This window comes from Agrilus planipennis, unplaced genomic scaffold (assembly GCF_000699045.2).
Source record: "Agrilus planipennis isolate EAB-ADULT unplaced genomic scaffold, Apla_2.0 scaffold368, whole genome shotgun sequence".
NCBI classification, from domain to species: domain Eukaryota; kingdom Metazoa; phylum Arthropoda; class Insecta; order Coleoptera; family Buprestidae; genus Agrilus; species Agrilus planipennis.
This window is the reverse complement of record NW_020439091.1, coordinates 65527-85327: the sequence shown is the minus strand read 5'-3', so window position 1 is coordinate 85327 and position 19801 is coordinate 65527. Positions and strand designations below refer to the sequence as shown.

Sequence of the window (19801 nt, the reverse complement as noted above, 5' to 3'; positions counted from 1 at the left end):
GGTATATATGGTAGATACCCTAGAGAGGTAGTGCGCCATTCATTGATCTCTGGTGCCTTTTATCTGTTCATTAATCTCTCCATATATCTCTTTTTGTAATCATTAGCCTCGAAGGAGGTCTTTAAGTGTTCTAGTTGCGTTTGGAGATTTTCCGATTCGCAGATCCTTTTAGCTCGTTCAGTCAGGGTCCTGATGATGCCATATTTCTGACTTGGGTAAGGCGTGCAGATACCTGTCCATATGTGTAGGCTTTCTGTATACCGTGTGACCCAATTTGTTATCTTGCTTCCTCACTAGTACGTCCAAGAATGCTAACTGTTGGTTCTTCTCAGTCTCCATGGTGAACTTGATGCTGGGGTGTTGTCTGTTTAGGTGTTGGAGGAAGTGGTTCAGCTTTTCCATTACGTGCCCCCAATACCACTATTCATTGCAAATTTGATAGAGAAAACTCTTTATGAATAGGAAACGTAGAGGAATTTATTTATATTAAGATTTTATTGCGCGAAAAAGAATGGCACTGAAACGATGCCTGACTTTTACAAGACAGGGCGCATGAAATTTATGTAATAATAGAAGGGAGGGAAAAGTGTATCTACACAGATGTTGTTATTTTAGGAAACAGATCTTCAGACGACGGTTGTTTTCAAAATTTCTGCTTGTAAATGTCTGAATATTTATGTATTTCGCAGAAAAGTTCAAAAGCAGAATAGTCAGATAAATAAAAGCAAGAGGTACTTTTATTTTAGCTGTTCTGTTCGTAAAATATTGACTTACTAGAATACTTAAGGAAAATATATACACAGAGCGTTTACAAATTAAGTAACAGGTCAATTGAAAAGTCCCCGGCCTAAAATAGTAAAACACATTTTTTTTGCAAAATTCGTTTTTTTTATTCAACATAATTCCCTTCAAGGGTGATACACTGATTATAGCGATCCTCCAACTTTTCGATACCATTTTTGTAGTACGATTTGTCCTTTGCTTCAAAATAGGCCTCAGTTTCGGCGATCACCTCTTCATTCGACGAAAATTTTTTCCCAACGAGCATTCTTTTGAGATCTGAGAACAGGAAGTAGTCGCTGGGGGCCAGATCTGGAGAATACGGTGGATGCGGAAGCAATTCGAAGCCCAATTCATGAATTTTTGCCATCGTTTTCACTGACTTGTGAGACGGTGCATTGTCTTGGTGAAGCAGGACTTTCTTTTTCTGCAAATGCGGTCGTTTCTCGGCGATTTCGTCCTTCAAACGGTCCAATAACGCTATGTAATAGTCGCTGTTGATGGTCCTTCCTTTTTCAAGGTAGTCAATGAAAATTATTCCACGCGCATCCCAAAATACAGACGCCATAACCTTGCCAGCCGACTGTTGCGTTTTTGCACGCTTTGGAGCGGGTTCATCGTGTGCAGTCCACTCCGATGACTGTCGATTGGACTTCGGAGTGAAATGATGGAGCCATGTTTCATCCATTGTCACATATCGACGCAAAAACTCGGGTTTATTACGCGTGATCATCTTCAAACACTGCTCTGAATCATCAACTCGTCGTTGTTTTTGGTCAAAAGTGAGCTCGCGCGGCACCCACTTTGCACAGAGCTTTCTCATACCCAAATATTCGTGAATGATGTGATGTATACGTTCCGTTGATATCTGTAGAGTGTCTGCTATTTCATTCAATTTCAATTTACGGTCATTCAAAATCATTTTGTGGATTTTTTTAATGTTTTCGTCCGTAACAGCCTCTTTTGGGCGTCCACTGCGTTCACCGTCTTCGGTGCTCATTTCACCACGTCTAAACTTAGCATACCAATCCTTGATGGTTGATTTTCCTGGGGCAGTGTCCGGAAATTCGTTATCAAGCCAAGTTTTTGCTTCAACTGTATTTTTTCCCTTCAAAAAGCAATATTTTATCAACACGCGAAATTCCTTTTTATCCATTTTTTTCACAATAACAAAAGTTGCTTCACTAAAAATGCTATAATTCACAAACTAATGATCCGACAGCCGTCAAATTTATAGACGCGTCTTTTGAAGGTTAGGACTAACTGAAAATCATATGGATTTAGTTCTGGTGCCGCCATCTATGTGTCAGACCGGGGACTTTTCAACTGACCCTAGTACAATAACCATACATGTTTGCAAACATTCAAACAGTTCAAAATTAATTAAGATTAGAAATAAGGATACCTATTGCACTGAAACACGCACCGATTTCAATATAGAGTCTATTTTCAAAAGTTTTTGATTCTTTAGTTACATATAAATTATCTTTTAAACTAATGAGTTTTCTTTTGATTATGGGAGATCCACTGTTTTAAATCTTTTACTGTATTCAAATTATATGACAACGAATTTACTAATTTACTGAATAACATCCTAGTTGATTCTATATATTTTGATTTCGTCAAGGTCTTTGATACAGATAATTAGTCGATTCTCATAAATAAATTGAAAAATTAATTAATTGGTATATGTGGTTCACTATTATATTGATGGATGGCGAGCTATTTGACTGATCGAATTCAAAAGTACATCAATAAACATTAGATCAGGAGTTCCTCAGGGCACACATCTTGGACCTTTACTGTTTAATCCGTTTGTTAACAACCTTGACTCAGTTATTGAATTTACAGACTTTTTTAATCTTAGGAAATGATGCGAAATTATTTTCTTCAATAAATAGCAAGGCAGGTGTCTTGAATATCCAATTTATATAATATTTATTTGGTAAATTGGTCTCATACAAAAAATTAAATCTTTATATTTCAAAATGTAAAATAATCACTTTTCATAGAACTAATAGTATTTTGACTGACCTCACTCCTACACTGATCATAATTACTCAGTTTAGTAGAAAAATATACTTAGTAACTATTGAATCGATTCGTGTTTATAATAATCTTCACCTGGAAGTTTGAATAAATTATTGATTAAGAACGTAATGATCTCTAATGGTTACGTATTTATGAATTTTTTATGGATGTATTTGTTGAAGAGGATCTTCCAGGTGCTTGAAGAAAAGGAGTAAATGATAGTTGGATATAGGTTGTATATTGTATTATTAATGATAAAGAGCTAGCAAGGACGAGTTAGAGATAGTTCTAAATAAAATGGAAGTGGTATTGACAAAACAGTACTGTATGAAAATAAATAACAGTAAAACAAAAATACTGGTATCCAAGGGAAGGAAAAGTAGGGAAAGAGCGAATATAAAGATAGGAGACGAAAAATTAGAAGAAGTGGCCGATTTTAGGTATTTAGGAGTCAGATAAGTCAGGATGCTTCTATGCTCACAAACGGTTAATTTAGAAATTCGGAAGGTTTCAATTTGTTAGAATTGTGACCTTGAAGAAATCTGCGTGAAGATAGAAAAGATACACACTAGGCGTGAGAAAGACAGAAATAGTTGGAACAAGCTTGAATGAGCAGAGCTCTCGATGGGCGGTCTTAGGAGATCGGCTAGAACTGTACAGTACTAGACGAAAATGTTTAGCAATTTCTTAAAACAAAATGTATATAAATTAACAATAGAAAAAAACAAAGGTTTATAGGTGTGTGGAGCGTTAAGTTAATTCACTTGTTATTATTTTTGGCTAAATATGCTTTTAAATAAAGCATATTCTTAAATTTTAACGAGGCTGTTTAAATAATTTTGCAAATGGTACTGTACACTTTTGTCTAGTTCTTGCACGATGATCGGTGGAGAAATGAGCTCCGCAGATAAATATGACTGAATTTGGAATTATGCTACGGCGCATCCTAATAAAGGGAAGGGGCATATAACTAACTTCTTGAAACGATCAGTATGTTTGGAGCCCGGTGCTGTACGGGTGCGAAACATAGACAGCGGGCGCGGCGGAAAACAAACGGTTAGAAGCGTTCGAAATGTGGTATTATATGCGAATGATGAGGATACCGTGGATAGAGAAGGTTAGAAATGAAGAGGTATTAGAAAGAGTAAGAGAACAGAGGACTATGGAAGTCAATTAGAAATAGGCGAGATAGGTTGGTAGGACATCTTCTCAGGCATAAAGGTTTAATCAGACATATTACAGGCAGAAACGGGAGTTAGAAGACGTAGAGGTAGACCTAGATTAGATTACTGTTCGCAAATAGTTAAGGATATGGGTTGTTTTAGTTTTAGGGAAATACGAAGATAAGCTTAGGATAGGAAAGGGTGAATCTTAGGACTGACGACCTTATGATGATGATGATAATGAAAAAGAATAATATCAGGAGGTAAAAAAGTGAAAATATTTGAGTATGAGAATAGGAGAGATATTTTATTAGAGGAGTTTGTAATTACATGGGAATTACGTATTTCGATAGGAAAATAACATTTAAATAAATAAGAGAGATATAAATAAACAAGAAAAAGAAAAGAAAAGGTAGATATTGTATTGCTGGCGTCACTACGGGAATGTAAATTTCGTTGTGCATCTTCATATTTTCTAACGTTATTATCAAATGCAAATTTAGTAATCATCGCGGAGTCGAGCAATTGCACAGTGCATATAAAGAGGGTTATTTCGTAAAAGTGTATGAATATTTTGCATTCACTACCGTCAAGAAGGTTTCAATAATATTACATATTATAAATTTATTTGAATCGATCTTTTTGTTTAGCAGCTGCTGGCAGACACTACTAAACCAATAATATAAGTAACATTTTGAAAGATCCTTGAAGATTTTTCGTATTCTTGTCTGTTTTTGTTGTTTCAAACTTACATTATGATTAAGTAAATTTGTTTCTAGAAGTGTAATTTAGTTCAATTTATCTAAAAGCAATTTAAACAACCATTTTAATATATAAAGATAAGTAAAGTAATAAAAAAGTCAGAAACACTTAGAGGGTGAATAATAGATCAATGGGCGTTTATGGAGTCAAATAACTTATTGGTTTGTAATTACATTTCACATTAAATGATACCAATTGATTGAAAAATAATACTCTCTTTGATGTGTACTTGATGAAATTATTTGAATGTAAAGAATTCAACGCCAAAGAATAGACTTGAAGGAAAGGGATTAGTCAACAGATAACACTAAAAAACGGGATAGAAATTCATTGGGAAATGTTAAAAATAAACCACCGAAGTCAACTCACTTACGCAAATTTACACCTAATGACTTGAAAAACTACAATCGGAACGTTGGTGTTCTCTTGCTTACATTTATTTAATTATGTACCTAAATTACAAACAGAGCATTGATTTGATAGATTTGGTATCATTTAATGTGAGATATGATTATTAATCAATGAGTTATTTAATAAGTTCATTTTAGTCGCGTGTCTTCTTAGATCTTATCAGCACGCCATAGTCACGATAAATTACTAGCCAAGCTTCTAAACAGCATGTTTATACTATAACCAGAATAGAGGCAGTATGTCGCCATCTGGTGGGTATGTGTGGCTACTGAAGTATTTCATTTGTTAGACAAGACCTTCTTAAGGTGTTTAAAATTGCCAAACTATTTGTATGTAAGCTGCGTAGTCGTTTTATTTAGATAAGATTAAATATATTAGTACGGTCTTACTTAAAAAATTAAATACTTTAGTAGCAGCAAATACTCACCAGGGGGAGTTATTTGACCTTGAAATTACCTGTGTTTTTTTTTGCTATTTCTCTCTAATCTAACCTAATATAGTTCTTTTCCATCTCACAGACATGGATTAATCAAGCGTACATTGCAAATACATGATTAATCTTGCCAATTTCTGCGATGAGATCCGACAGAATTGAAATCGCGATCCGCGTCATAACTTATTTGTTTGATTTTGATAACGCGCCTATTACGTATAGTGAGCTGCGTTATGGATTCAGTTCAGCAAGTTGTTATCCATATATCCATACATGTAAATGGACCTTTTTGAACATATTGACTTCTACTAAATGCAGCATTGCACTAAAGATGGCGTTTACGGAGCCGTTTGTAAGATTTCATAAAACACTGTGTCAAGGCAGCAGTAGAGTTGGTCTCTGTTCTGCCGAAGTTGTCTGCGACGAACTGATCAGGTCTAATAAGATTGAAGTCGCGATTCGCGTCTGGCAGATTCGACAAATTTTTGGGCACCATGAATTTTTTTTGAACAATGGCGCTATTTAAAAGAAAAATGAACAAACAGACACACGAGTAATCCTATAAAGGTTTGGAACCCCTACCCCAGAACCAACTTAACAATGTAGTTGAATAAAAAATCGGTTGTCTGTAAAGTCGGTTTACTGACGATAGTTGAACGTGACAACGTCATAAGAAAATACTGATGGAATGGTTTCAATTTTCAAAAGAAAATTTTAATTTTATTTGTTTGATAGGTATTTTGTATGGATATAGAGAAGGAGGTAAATGGAAATGTATTATTGTATAGCAGCTGTCCACGCGGACGCATCGCTCACTCAAGTAGAAGAGAGACAGATGTCGAACGCTGCCGAACGCGGAGGCCGATTCTGCCTCTTTGTCGCTCGTTCCGCGCTCTCGCTTGCACTTCAAGCCTTAAATGGAACGCCTCAGAGCGAGGTAATGCCGCATGAGTCATGTTTTTTCGTGCGTGCAGCCGGCTCCATCGAATTTATAAGACGTCACGTCAAAAAACATGTTCTCCCATACATTTAAACTTCACATGTAAATTTGTACGCACAATTGAAAGATTTACCGCGTTATGTTCAGACTATAAATTTCTTATTAATTTTGCTGTAATCTATAAGTACAGAACTATTTTCTGTTTTTTTCTCAAAATTTTAGGTTCAGTAGATTCGGAGATAAGGGGGGGAATTTATTTTAAACTTATAAGACAATATATTTGAGACCCTTACAACAAGCCCTTTTATTTGATATGTCACACGGTGCAGTTTGCAAAACTTTCTTTTTAATTTTCTATTGACCTCCCAAAAAAGACTACCATTGTTGAAAAATAATTTATTTACGTTATGCGCCCGTGTTTGGGTCACAGAAATTCATATGCGTGTTAAATTTCAACTTAATCGATCCAGTAGATTAGGAACATATTCACCGTGACAAACGGACAGATAGACATGCGAGTGTTCCGTTTTTCATTTGGACGTGCGGAACTCTAAAAAGTGATCGATGTTTTTCGGAAGTCATAATTAAGAATGCAAGTTCCAAAACTAGAAAACTTTCTCGGAGAACGAAACCCTACTGGGATCTCTACTTTTATTCAAAAAAGCTTAATGTAACTTTTTTGATTCACATGATTATAATTATTTTGTTATTGATATGGTTTTACGACAATTTCTACACTGAATTAATTACAATTTGAAATTTTGAAATACGTATATTAGCTTTAGGGGGTTCTAGAAGTTACTTTTAAATATAAAAAGGTATTGGTATAAGTAGGAAGTTAGTCGTACGTCTGTCGCGATTTCAAGAAGCATTTTCGGTAAATGTATGGTGCCTTGGCAATACCACAATGGTGGTGTCGAAATTTGGCATAATAAAATTACAATTTTATCCAAGACGATGCTCATTTATTGTACATTTCGTACATTTACATTGTGCTGTCTGTGCAAATATTAGATGTTTGTAGTACTAATTTGTTTATGTTTATCTTAGATGCTCGATAATCGACAATGTTTACATTCTTCATCCATGTAGCTGCAGGGTTTTTATCGCATTACGCTATTCGGTAGACACTTTTGTTGTTAATTCACGTACAGGACTGGTTTCGGATAGTAAATTATTGTGATTTTCTTAAACATTCTTTTTTGCCCTTAACGATTGTTAATTGCGTCTTATTTACATCCTCTAAAGCTTATCTCTATTACATCATCTATAGTAGGCATCGGGTTGTTCGGAAAGTCATTTCGTTTTTTCCCGACAGAGGATTTAATTGTATTCTTTTGCACCCAACTTCACATTTAAGCCGTATAATTTTTATATGCTTTGAGAGCTCATATAGCAAGGCTTGTGTGTGAAAAATTCCAATTAATTCTACGCAGTAGTTTTTGGTTGGTGCCCTTTTAAATATGGAGAGCGATAAGCAGCATTTTCGACATATCTTACTGTTTTACTACAGAAAGGATAAAAATGCTGTTCAAGCCAGAAAGAAATTGACTGATGTGTATGGAGAAGGTGTGTTAACAGTACGCCAGTGCCAGAACTGGTTCGCTAAATTTCGATCCGGCAATTTTGATGTCGAAGATGCACCACGTTTGGGAAGGCCGGTTGAAGCTGATAAAGACGCGATAAAGGCATTAGTTGATGTGAACCGGCGAATAACAACACGTGAGATCGGATTGAGGTTAAAATTATCAAATTCAACAGTTTATGACCACTTGAAAGGCCTGGGATTATCCTCGAAGCTCGATGTATGGGTTCCCTATGTTCTCACAGAGAGAAATCTGTGTCGCCGCATTGACGTCTGCCATTCGCTTCTCAAACGTCATGAAAATGATTCGTTTTTGAAGCGCATCATCACTGAGGACGAAAAATGGGTTGTATACAACAACGTCAAACGCAAGAGGTCATGGAGCAAAAAAGATGAACCGGCTCAAACCATTTCGAAAGCCGATATTCACCAAAAAAAGGTGATGCTGTCTGTTTGGTGGGATTTTAAAGGAATCGTTTTTTTTGAGCTTTTACCGGATAACACAACGATTAATTCGGAAGTCTACTGTCATCAGTTGGACAAACTGAATGATGCACTTTAACAGAAAAGGTCAGAACTAATCAACAGGAAAGGTGTACTAAGACAACGCGAGACCTCACACAAGTTTGATCACTCGCCAAAAGTTTTTACAGCTTGAATGGGATACAATGCTACACCCACCATATTCTCCAGACCTGGCACCATCGGATTATTATTTGTTCCGGTCACTCGAAAATTTTTTAGACGGTAAAACCTTCATCTCAAATGAGGAGGTCAAAAACCTCCTCGATCAATTTTTTGCCAGCAAAGACCAAAAATTTTATGAGCGTGGAATTATGCTACTACCAGAAAGATGGCAAAAGGTGTTGGACCAGAATGGTCAATATATAATTTAATAAAGTATTTGTATATTCCACAAAAAAAACGAAATGACTTTCCGAACAACCCTATATAAATACCCGTAACTCCTGAAGCTTCTATCGCAGTTAAGAATATTATCTTGATTTAATTTCAAATTAATGCGGCGTTCCCAACCATAACCTAACCTATTAGTTTTTTTAGTCGAAAACAGTTGTGTGCTTTAGATGGTCTTCGCAATTTTTGCATTGGGGTGATATTAGAAAATAAATAACGAAATTTACAACTCAATTTGGACTTACATATCGGTCTGTGGTCGATTTCGGCTATTTCGTTAGGTACAATTTATGTATGTATCTAGTAAAAAACTATAAATGGCAATTTACCTGTGAAAGTCCAAGATCGGGTAGCCACTCGCTCGATACCCACGTGTGTCCTAATTGGGCAATGCAAGGGTAACGAACTAGCGCAGGATGTCTGTGCTCTTCGATCGCCAATCGGAGTTTTTTGCGATGCATCGGATGGGCTATTCCCAGGCCGCATTCAAGCTCCAAATCGCTCAGTTCTAGAAGGACCTGGCCATGCAAATCACGCATCTATAAGGTTCATTAACTAATAATAAACTTGAGATCTTTCTGAAACCACTTCAACAGCCAGAATGATCAGACCTACACATTTATGTACTTACTGCCAACTAATACGTACTATTACGATTATAAATTGTCTATTAAACATTTGTATTCGCATATCCATAAACGTTTTATTGAAGGTTTTGCTTCACATTCATTTAATTTATTTTATTTATTCTCAGATCGACGTTAGATATAGATGAATAATGAAAACACTGTCCCATTTTCAATATATTGTATGGAGTCGATAATAATCAAATTCCCTAGGTTGGACGCCAAACAGTGAGATTACGGCGGGTTGGCTAACTTAGGGGCCTTAATGGTACTCTCACACTGGTTTATTAAGTTTCTCTTTCTCCACACGGTAACGGGAAGGGGATAATCTCTACTGTTCGAACACAGCATCAAGTTAGGCTAGTCACAATAGGGATGACGATTTTCCCGTTATGAATTGAAGAAAGGCTAGAAGTATCCTTGGACCTCCTGCATGGCACGTTGCTCTCATAGAGATTAGCATACAGATTCTATTCATACACCCAATGTTGAATTACAAAATACATGAGATATAGTATAAGGAAGTGTGTTTCATTCGAGTTCAATAACAAATCAACAAATAATTAAAGTAATCGAGGGACTTGGGATTTGGAAGCTCTTTAAATCGCACGTAATANTGAGGTTATGTTAGGTTAGTTTACGGAAGAAATGTATATTAGTGAATCAATTCCTGAATTAATTTTACTACTACAGATAACCTTAAATTAATAAGGAACCTTTTTATAACTTCCGGGTTCGATTCCCGGCAAGGAAGTGACAGCAGCAACAATTTTATCTTTGGTGGGTAAAATTAATTCATGAGTTGATTCACTAATACATATCTGATAGTTCATCATTGGCGAAAACATGCAATAATAAGAAGAAACATTTTGAACTAAAAAAGCTTACTATTGTCTTGTGAGTAGCTGGTTTTATTTCTGTGCCTTGATCTGGCGAAAACTCTTGAAATACTGCCCCATGTGCCTCCTCGGCCACTCCCCAAACGACTCGGTTGAATTTTTGGTCTTCTGCTAATACTATTTGGACGATCACTTTCTATAGCCGAATTCAATTGTTCTTCCGATCTAAGAGCAAATAAAGAAGAACTAATAATACAAAATGTTAGTTTTGGTTTCTATTAATTTACGTAGTACGGTAAATTGGCTTTTAATGGTCTAACGTTTCGCATAAATCATTTAGTGTCCAGATGATTTTAATTTCTGGGAATCGTGGAGAATAAAAGATTTTTATAGTTTTAAGATCCGTTATTATTTATAAAAATATATTTGTATTCCTATTAATCTATTATAATAGTTTTATAGTGTACAAATCATATTATTAGGTCATTTCAAAATGAATCAAGAAATATTCCAGAGGTGACAGTACTTCACATTGAATTCTATATGACGTGACTGATGCATTGGCACTTGAAATATTAAATCCAATTGTGCAGATTATCGATTTGTACCGATTAAGCCGAAGATTAATAATTAAAAAGCTAGTTGTTTTGTACGTCATGCAAAAAAAGGTATGGTAAAAAAAATCGTTGTATAATCGATCCAAATCGATAAGATACTTATGGCGATAAATAAATTGGGAGGGGGGACTTATTTTGCAAAAAAGATTGTTTTTCACTAATTAGCAAATTAAGAGATGTTTCCTCACATTTCAGACTGCGGATAACGAAATTCAGTCAGCGTATTTTTTTAATATTGCAGCGAGCACGAGTGTGTTTGTGTGCGATCGGGCACACGTGTGCATGAACGGCTTATCGATTCGCCGACTAGCAGCGGGCGCCTTTATTCATGTGCGCCGTATTTGTAAATGTGTGTGTCGTACCTGCTTTCTGGGAAAGCAGTTAAACAGTTCAAAGAAAAAATAAACTATCCGGATGTTTCCAGAAGGTTCCAGAAAGTAAACAAAAGAGTATTTAAAGGAAGAGACGATTGCCGAAAGAAGAAGAAATAAATTGACCGTTGCAGAAGTGAATACAGAAATAAATTGACAGTGAAATAAATAGCGCAGTGAATAGTGATATATCAACATTAGTGTAAATAAATAGTTTTTGCCGTTATCAGTCTTAGAAGTTAAATGTTAAAAGCGCGGTTCGATTCACGGACTTCCTGTTTTTGCTTATTACCAATCATTTGCAAGAATATGATATAAGCATTTCTAGCGTTTTACTTAGAGAATCATTACAAATTTGAAACTAAGCTTTATAATATCATGCCTTTGATCGAATCGTTGGTTCATTAAGCCATTTTATTGGTTGATAAAGCAGTAAAACTCAATTATGCATATCTGTTGATGGGATACGCCGTCACGTCATTAAGATTGAAGATTGTGATGACACAATTTGCTTATGTATGTATGTAGGTATATTTGTGCATATTGCATGCTTCCTTCCTTGATGAATATGAACGAAAACATGCATAATTCAACAAGATTTATTGCCAGTATGGAGACTGTTTGCTTACCTTTCCGCTTTTGATATTCTCCGCGCAACGTGCACCGTACTGGGGCATCCCCAAAGCAATTTCGAGCCATGCCAATACTGTTGGTGCCTTCCATCGTTCCATCGGGATTGACGATGCCTCCCTTAACAGTCTTAATTTCTCTGCATATCCTTCCTCGGTCAACGGTGACCAACTTCGGTACGGGTCATAGTTGCTGTCATCTAAACGGAGAAGAAACAACCCTTGTAACACACGATATAATATTTATTACTGACCAAAGTTAGACTTGATTCTAGGGACTTCAAGGATTAACTTGTACAGGTTACACAGAACCGAAAATTTTAATGTAGGTACTCGAAATAAAAAAAAAAGGAAACAGTGGCGTTCTAAAAAAATATTTGTTTTTCCTTGTAAGAGATTAATTATAAGATAAGTATCAACATTTCTATAATCTAAAACTGCACTAATTTATTGCTTCTTGTCAATTATTTTAAGACATTAAAATGTAAATTATTGAAACACATACGTAATAAGATATTTTGAATTGTTGTAACGTTAATTTAATGTATATTAGTGAATCAATTCCTGAATTAATTTTACCCACTACAGATAACCTCAAATTAATGAGGAACCTCCTTATAATTTCCGGGTTCGATTCCCGTCAAGGGAGTGACAGCAGTAACAACTTTTCCTCATTAATTTGAGGTTAGGTAAGATTAGTTTACGTTAGGAATGTATATGAGTGAATCAATTCCTGAATTAATTTTGCCCACTATAGATAACCTCAAATTAATGAGGAACCTCCTTGTAACTTTCGGGTTCGATTCCCGTCAAAGGAGTGACAGCAGCAACAATTTTTCCTCATTAATTTGAGGTTAGGTTAGATCAGTTTACGTTAGGAATGTATGTTAGTGAATAAATTTCTGAATTAATTTTACCCACCACAGATAACCTTTAAGTAATGAGGAACCTCCTTGTAACTTTCGGGTTCGATTCCCGTCAAAGGAGTGACAGCAGCAACAATTTTTCCTCATTAATTTGAGGCTAGGTTAGATCAGTTTACGTTAGGAATGTATGTTAGTGAATCAATTCCTGAATTAATTTTACCCACCACAGATAACCTAAAATTAATAAGGAACCTTTTTGTAACTTCCGGGTTCGATTCCCGGCAAGGGGGTGACAGCAGCAACAACTTTTCATTATTAATTTGAGGTTATGTTAGGTTAGTTTACGTTAGAAATGTATATTAGTGAATCAATTCTTGAATTTATTTTACTCACTACAGATAACCTCAAATTAATAAGGAACCTTTTTGTAACTTCTGAGTTCAATTCCCGTCAAGGGAGTGACAGCAGCAACAACTTTTCTTCATTATTTGAGGTTATGTTAGGTTAGTTTACGTTAGAAATGTATATTAGTGAATCAATTCCTGAATTAATTTTACTACTACAGATAACCTTAAATTAATAAGGAACCTTTTTATAACTTCCGGGTTCGATTCCCGGCAAGGAAGTGACAGCAGCAACAATTTTATCTTTGGTGGGTAAAATTAATTCATGAGTTGATTCACTAATACATATCTGATAGTTCATCATTGGCGAAAACATGCAATAATAAGAAGAAACATTTTGAACTAAAAAAGCTTACTATTGTCTTGTGAGTAGCTGGTTTTATTTCTGTGCCTTGATCTGGCGAAAACTCTTGAAATACTGCCCCATGTGCCTCCTCGGCCACTCCCCAAACGACTCGGTTGAATTTTTGGTCTTCTGCTAATACTATTTGGACGATCACTTTCTATAGCCGAATTCAATTGTTCTTCCGATCTAAGAGCAAATAAAGAAGAACTAATAATACAAAATGTTAGTTTTGGTTTCTATTAATTTACGTAGTACGGTAAATTGGCTTTTAATGGTCTAACGTTTCGCATAAATCATTTAGTGTCCAGATGATTTTAATTTCTGGGAATCGTGGAGAATAAAAGATTTTTATAGTTTTAAGATCCGTTATTATTTATAAAAATATATTTGTATTCCTATTAATCTATTATAATAGTTTTATAGTGTACAAATCATATTATTAGGTCATTTCAAAATGAATCAAGAAATATTCCAGAGGTGACAGTACTTCACATTGAATTCTATATGACGTGACTGATGCATTGGCACTTGAAATATTAAATCCAATTGTGCAGTATTTGCACTTTAGAGAGGAACTAATCTAACAATCTAAGTATATAAACTTACATTACAGGGATGTCCTTAATAATGCAATATTTCAAGTTCTTAGTTGTTATCCTGAATAATAATAAAAAAATAAGCAAAAATTAAAGGTAGTAAGTTACGCCGACCAGTGATTGGTAAGATACGTTCGGCTATTGAAATTAATTAATATGTCAAGTAAAACTAATAAAATTCTTTTCTCCATCATTTCTTGAAATAGTTTGGGATAAGTAGGGGAGACCGGAGCAAACGAGGTTCGGGGGCAAAACGGGACAAGTACTAATGTATTGTATGTAACTCGTATGCGCATATGTAGCCTCGACAGGGCTATTCGGACGAACTTAAGTCACTCTACATGTGTCAGCTGGAAGGAAACGTGTCGCTATTTCATTTTTGGCTGCACTGTGAGAAAAAATTGAATTTGTTCATATTTTTACGGTTTTATGACAAATGCTGACGTGCTATTAGGCGAGTAACTGAATATTTTTACAGTATTTTCAGCTCTAGACCGTAACAGTAGTTTCGATGTTTGATGTAAGATACTTTTCATAGCCGTCACTGTTTTAGACTAGAAGTACTTGGTTTAAGTACAAATGTGTTTATTGGGGCAAAATGGTCGGGGCCTAACGGGATACTCAATCTGGATCTTCATCATCATAAAGTTGTCAATCCTAAGACTGGTTGGACACGCACCTCCTCTTTTCTATCCTGAGCTATCTCTACCCTTCTAACTCCTATTTCTGCCTCTAATATGTTTCTGACTAGACCTTCATGCCTGAGAAGGTGTCCTACCAACCTATCTCGCCTATTTCTTATTGACTTCCATAGTCTTCTGTTCTATTCTTTCTAGTATCTGTTCAACAAGGATAGAAAAATATTAAGAAGCACAAGAAATAAAGTGGATGAGCCATTCCCACCAGTTCCTAATTTTGTTGGGTAGGCAGTTCCTCGGGACTACTCCGGAGAGCAGAGCGGAAGGTCCTCTTCAGCCACCTTTTAGGAATCATGAGAATGGATGGGTGTGGCTGTTGGAGTGAGAAAAATGAGACAGACGAAATGAAGAAAGAATGAAAGACTATCTTTGAAATAAAATTATCATTACTACTGCCCCATCATTTGCCTAAATGATCCAAGGAAATTCAAAATCGAACCGGCGTCCTCTCGAATGTTAAGCAATGGTCTAAACCTCTAGGCAATGCTGCTGGGTACTTCGCTTGTATTTACTGTATTTACTGTACTTCGCAGTATACCAAAGGATGAGTATTTTGCTATGTTGTGGCATAGGCCATGATTGGGCCTATAATATAATTCCTGTGTTGGAGTTCATGAGCACGAAAATTTTGAGCATGCTTGTGAACACTACCAGTCTGATTAAAATATATCCTTTTTTTACCCCATTTCCAGGGCAAAAAAGGAAATTTTAGTTCGCTATTGTTGTTTCTCATTATGAGAAAATTAAGTAATTTATCGTATAGAATGTTTTGAATATCTGAAGTTGATGTATAATGTTGCTATCTGAGTAAAATTTATTCTATTACACAATTTAATTCTCTTTATATGATGATTTGTTTTTTAAGTATCCCATTTTGCTCCGGTCTCCCATAAATACTTATTACAAAATGAATTTCTAAGTATTTATTGAAGGTTTTGCTTCACATTCATTTAATTTATTTTATTTATTCTCAGATCGACGTTAGATATAGATGAATAATGAAAACACTGTCCCATTTTCAATATATTGTATGGAGTCGATAATAATCAAATTCCCTAGGTTGGACGCCAAACAGTGAGATTACGGCGGGTTGGCTAACTTAGGGGCCTTAATGGTACTCTCACACTGGTTTATTAAGTTTCTCTTTCTCCACACGGTAACGGGAAGGGGATAATCTCTACTGTTCGAACACAGCATCAAGTTAGGCTAGTCACAATAGGGATGACGATTTTCCCGTTATGAATTGAAGAAAGGCTAGAAGTATCCTTGGACCTCCTGCATGGCACGTTGCTCTCATAGAGATTAGCATACAGATTCTATTCATACACCCAATGTTGAATTACAAAATACATGAGATATAGTATAAGGAAGTGTGTTTCATTCGAGTTCAATAACAAATCAACAAATAATTAAAGTAATCGAGGGACTTGGGATTTGGAAGCTCTTTAAATCGCACGTAATATTTAATTTAATTTGGTTTTAGTTTTATTTAATAATAGATTTATGACAGATTGGAGTTTATTCAACGCTCCTGCCAGCCGGAGGCGGGCTGATACGTAAGAATATTTTATTTACAGAAAGCATTAGTTTTATACATTTTCTAGTACAATAGCGGAATTTCATACACCTCTTAGAATAGGGGCTCCAGACCAAAATCGCTCCCAGAATTTTTTTTATCCATTTCTGGTCGCTTCTGAGGTTTCAGTGATTATATTTGAGGAGGAAGAGACACATTTTTTTTATTACAGCGAACATCATAGGGTACATGGTGTATGTACAACTATTTCTTCTTTTAATATTAATAAAAGAATTGTATACAGCGATAATCGTGAAATAAGGAAATTAAAAGCTTGTATAACTTTTAAAGGTTGTTAAAGGTGTATGTTTGGAGCACGGCGTTGTACGGGTGCGTAACATGGACAGTGGGAGCGGCGGAAAAGAAAAGGTTAGAGGCGTTCGAAATGTGGTGTTATAGGCGGATAATGAGGGTATCGTGGGTAGAAAAGGTTAGAAATGAGGAGGTATTGGAAAGAATAGGAGAACAGAGGACTCTGTGGAAGACAATAAAAAATAGGCGAGATAGGTTGGTAGGACACCTTCTGAGGCATGAAGGTCTAGTCAGAGACATATTAGAGGCAGAAACAGGAGTTAGGAGGGGTAGAGGTAGACCTAGATTAGATTACTGTTCGCAAATAGTTAAGGATGTGGGTTGTTCTAGTTTTAGGGAAATGCGAAGTTTAGCTCAGAATAGGAAAGAGTGGAGGTACGTGTCCAACCAGTCTTAGGACTGATGACCTTAAGATGATGATGATGATGATAAATTTTAACACCCCCACCCCTTCCGCCCCTAATCTCCTCACCTCATCTCTTCCCGTACCTACAGTTTAGAAATGTGATTTGAATTTTGCAAAATTATCATTCAAAAAATTTTTTCTTAATTTATAAAGTCATAAAAAGCTGTCTCCCCCACCTTCTAATATCTAAATCTATTATATAGAATGACCGGAAATCGATAAACGATTTTGGTCTGGAGCCCCAATTATCGATAATTACCACATCAGTTTTTGACTATCCATATCCATATGTTTGTTTAAAGGTTTTTAAGAAATATTAAGAACTGCCACTGCTACGAATATCAAATGCCTCAGACCGCCTCACCCCTTGTCATAGCTCGTCACACTAAGCCAGTGATTCCCAACCGGTGGTTCGCGAACCCCTGGGGGTTCGCAGTGTTTGCGGAGGGGGTTCGCGAAAGTAATATTGTAATGGCGGATTTTTTAAAACGCCAATAAAATGCCTGTTTGTTAAGAAAACTATAATAAATTTCAATATTTTCATTTCTTTTTTACTTATTTGTTTTTCAAAATTACTTCATCAATATCAAAATATATCAACAATTTTATACATTAAAATTTATTCCTCTTATTCAAGTAATCAAATACTATTTATTCTCTTTTTATTACAAACATTTATTTATATTTAAAACATTTTATCAATGTGATTCGTATCATGTTCTGCTTTATATTTAAAATCATTGCAGCAGTTTTCCCTTCTGTGTAATATTTTTTTTTACAATACAATTGGAAATAAATATCAAATTAAGGCAGTTTACTACATTTACATCATTTTAGTCTTATTAATGTTTTATTTAAATATTTCACGATTAATATAATCAATTATTATGCAATATGAAAAAGTATGTATTCTATCAAATTTTATTGCTTTTTTTACCTGTCATTAACGACTACATAGGGGGTTCGTCAAATTTTTTCGGACTTTTCTTTTGGTTCGCGAGGAAAAAAAGGTTGGGAAACACTGCCCTAAGCAATATCCTTCTCTCCTCCTAATTTGCGTAGTGGTATTTCCTTAAACTGATTCAGACATCACGAGCCGCACCCCATTTCACTTGGCCATCTGAAGAAGCCTTTTTAGACCAATTCATTTCGGGTTACGTTTTCGCATCTATCTCTAGTAGGGTTGCCACCTTTTCAGGCTTTACATAAAGTATTTCTCGACTAAATGGTTAAAAAAAAAGTACTCAACATATAAATAAAGTATTTTATTTTTTGTTTTTAAAAACATATTTTTTGTTACACCTAGCAGCCAGTAACAAATTGCTGTCGCACTTAAATACATTAATAGTCTCTAAACATGGCAAACAAAGCTTTAAGTAAACTAAAAGTTCATTTTTAATTGGTTTTAATGAAGCTTTATTCCTGTCATCCCGCCACTTTGTGTTCGTAACAGAGAATACTCTTTCTGTAAATGTTGAAGAGGCCTGAACGGTCAGCAAAACTGACACTACATTGAACAGATTTGGGAAATCAGGTTGTTCCGTAAAAATATTGTATTGTGCAATATTATTGATGTAAAAATACTCTGAATTTCCAATAATCGCTTACAAAATTACGATGTTTACATAAGGCCTTAAATAAAGAATTTTTGCGTACTTTATGTGTCTTGTAAAGTATAACGTACGCACAGTCCAAATAGAGTACAATACTTTACAATAAAGTACGGGTGACAACCCTAATCTCTATTCTTCTAAAGCAATATCTAAATTTCTGCTGTCTCCGTTTATGGTACATAGTCAACATTAAGTGAAATAATGGTGTGCTTAAGTTTAACTTCAGTCAAGGAAAATGTTATTCCAAGTAAACTACTCGGTAGTTTCTAGTTTAGTCTGAGATAATTTAAGACGCCATTGTCCACTAGTACGTGACCTCTAAAAGTTTCTTGATGTAGCTTTCCGGCTGAAATGAGCGTGGCAAGTGGCGAAACTATCAGCAAATTTCGTTAAGAGAACGAAGTAGGTACTTACTTAAGAAGTTACTTGAAGCAGAAATTTCACTCACAACGACTTAACGTTTACGAGGAAAATTAATTATATCTAATCACCATCTTTAGAAAGTTTAGTAATTTAAATTTAAGTAAATATATTTTTTTTTAATTACTTTTTGTTAAACAAAACAGACGTTTTGCTCAAGGTTGTTTAGTTTATTCAGGTAAATTGTTGAGATAGAAAGAAAAAGGTATACTTCGTTCAGTTTCTGTAGCGATGTGACCTTCAGTTTGACCGGCGCAAAGTAGAAAAGAACAGCACTAGGCCAGAAAAGGAAGGAGACAACTCTCGGCCAAACTCTTAACCGGTGAGGAGCGTATAATCCGTACAGTACTGCACGGAAAAATTGACCATTTTATCCACTACAATTGCATTGCTCAAATGTGCTGTTATTGGTACCATTTACTACTGAAAATATCAACGAGATGTTTATTTATATTTGAAGAC

At 35.3% G+C, this 19801-nt stretch overlaps 1 protein-coding gene across 5 annotated transcripts in view; it reads right to left on the bottom strand.

The window, feature by feature from the left end:
• LOC108742767 (kazrin) overlaps window positions 1-19801 on the bottom strand; it is a 129343-nt gene that overhangs the window by 44060 nt on the left and 65482 nt on the right. For 4 of the 5 annotated variants that reach the window (XM_018478079.1, XM_018478082.1, XM_018478083.1 and 1 more), the window contains 3 exons: window positions 13729-13904; window positions 12103-12302; window positions 9350-9559 (listed from right to left, as the gene is read on the bottom strand). In XM_018478079.1, coding sequence (XP_018333581.1) covers window positions 9350-9559; window positions 12103-12302; window positions 13729-13904 — 586 coding nt within the window. The remainder of the gene's footprint in view (window positions 1-9349; window positions 9560-12102; window positions 12303-13728; window positions 13905-19801) is intronic. The other variant, XM_018478080.1, reaches the window with a different exon arrangement.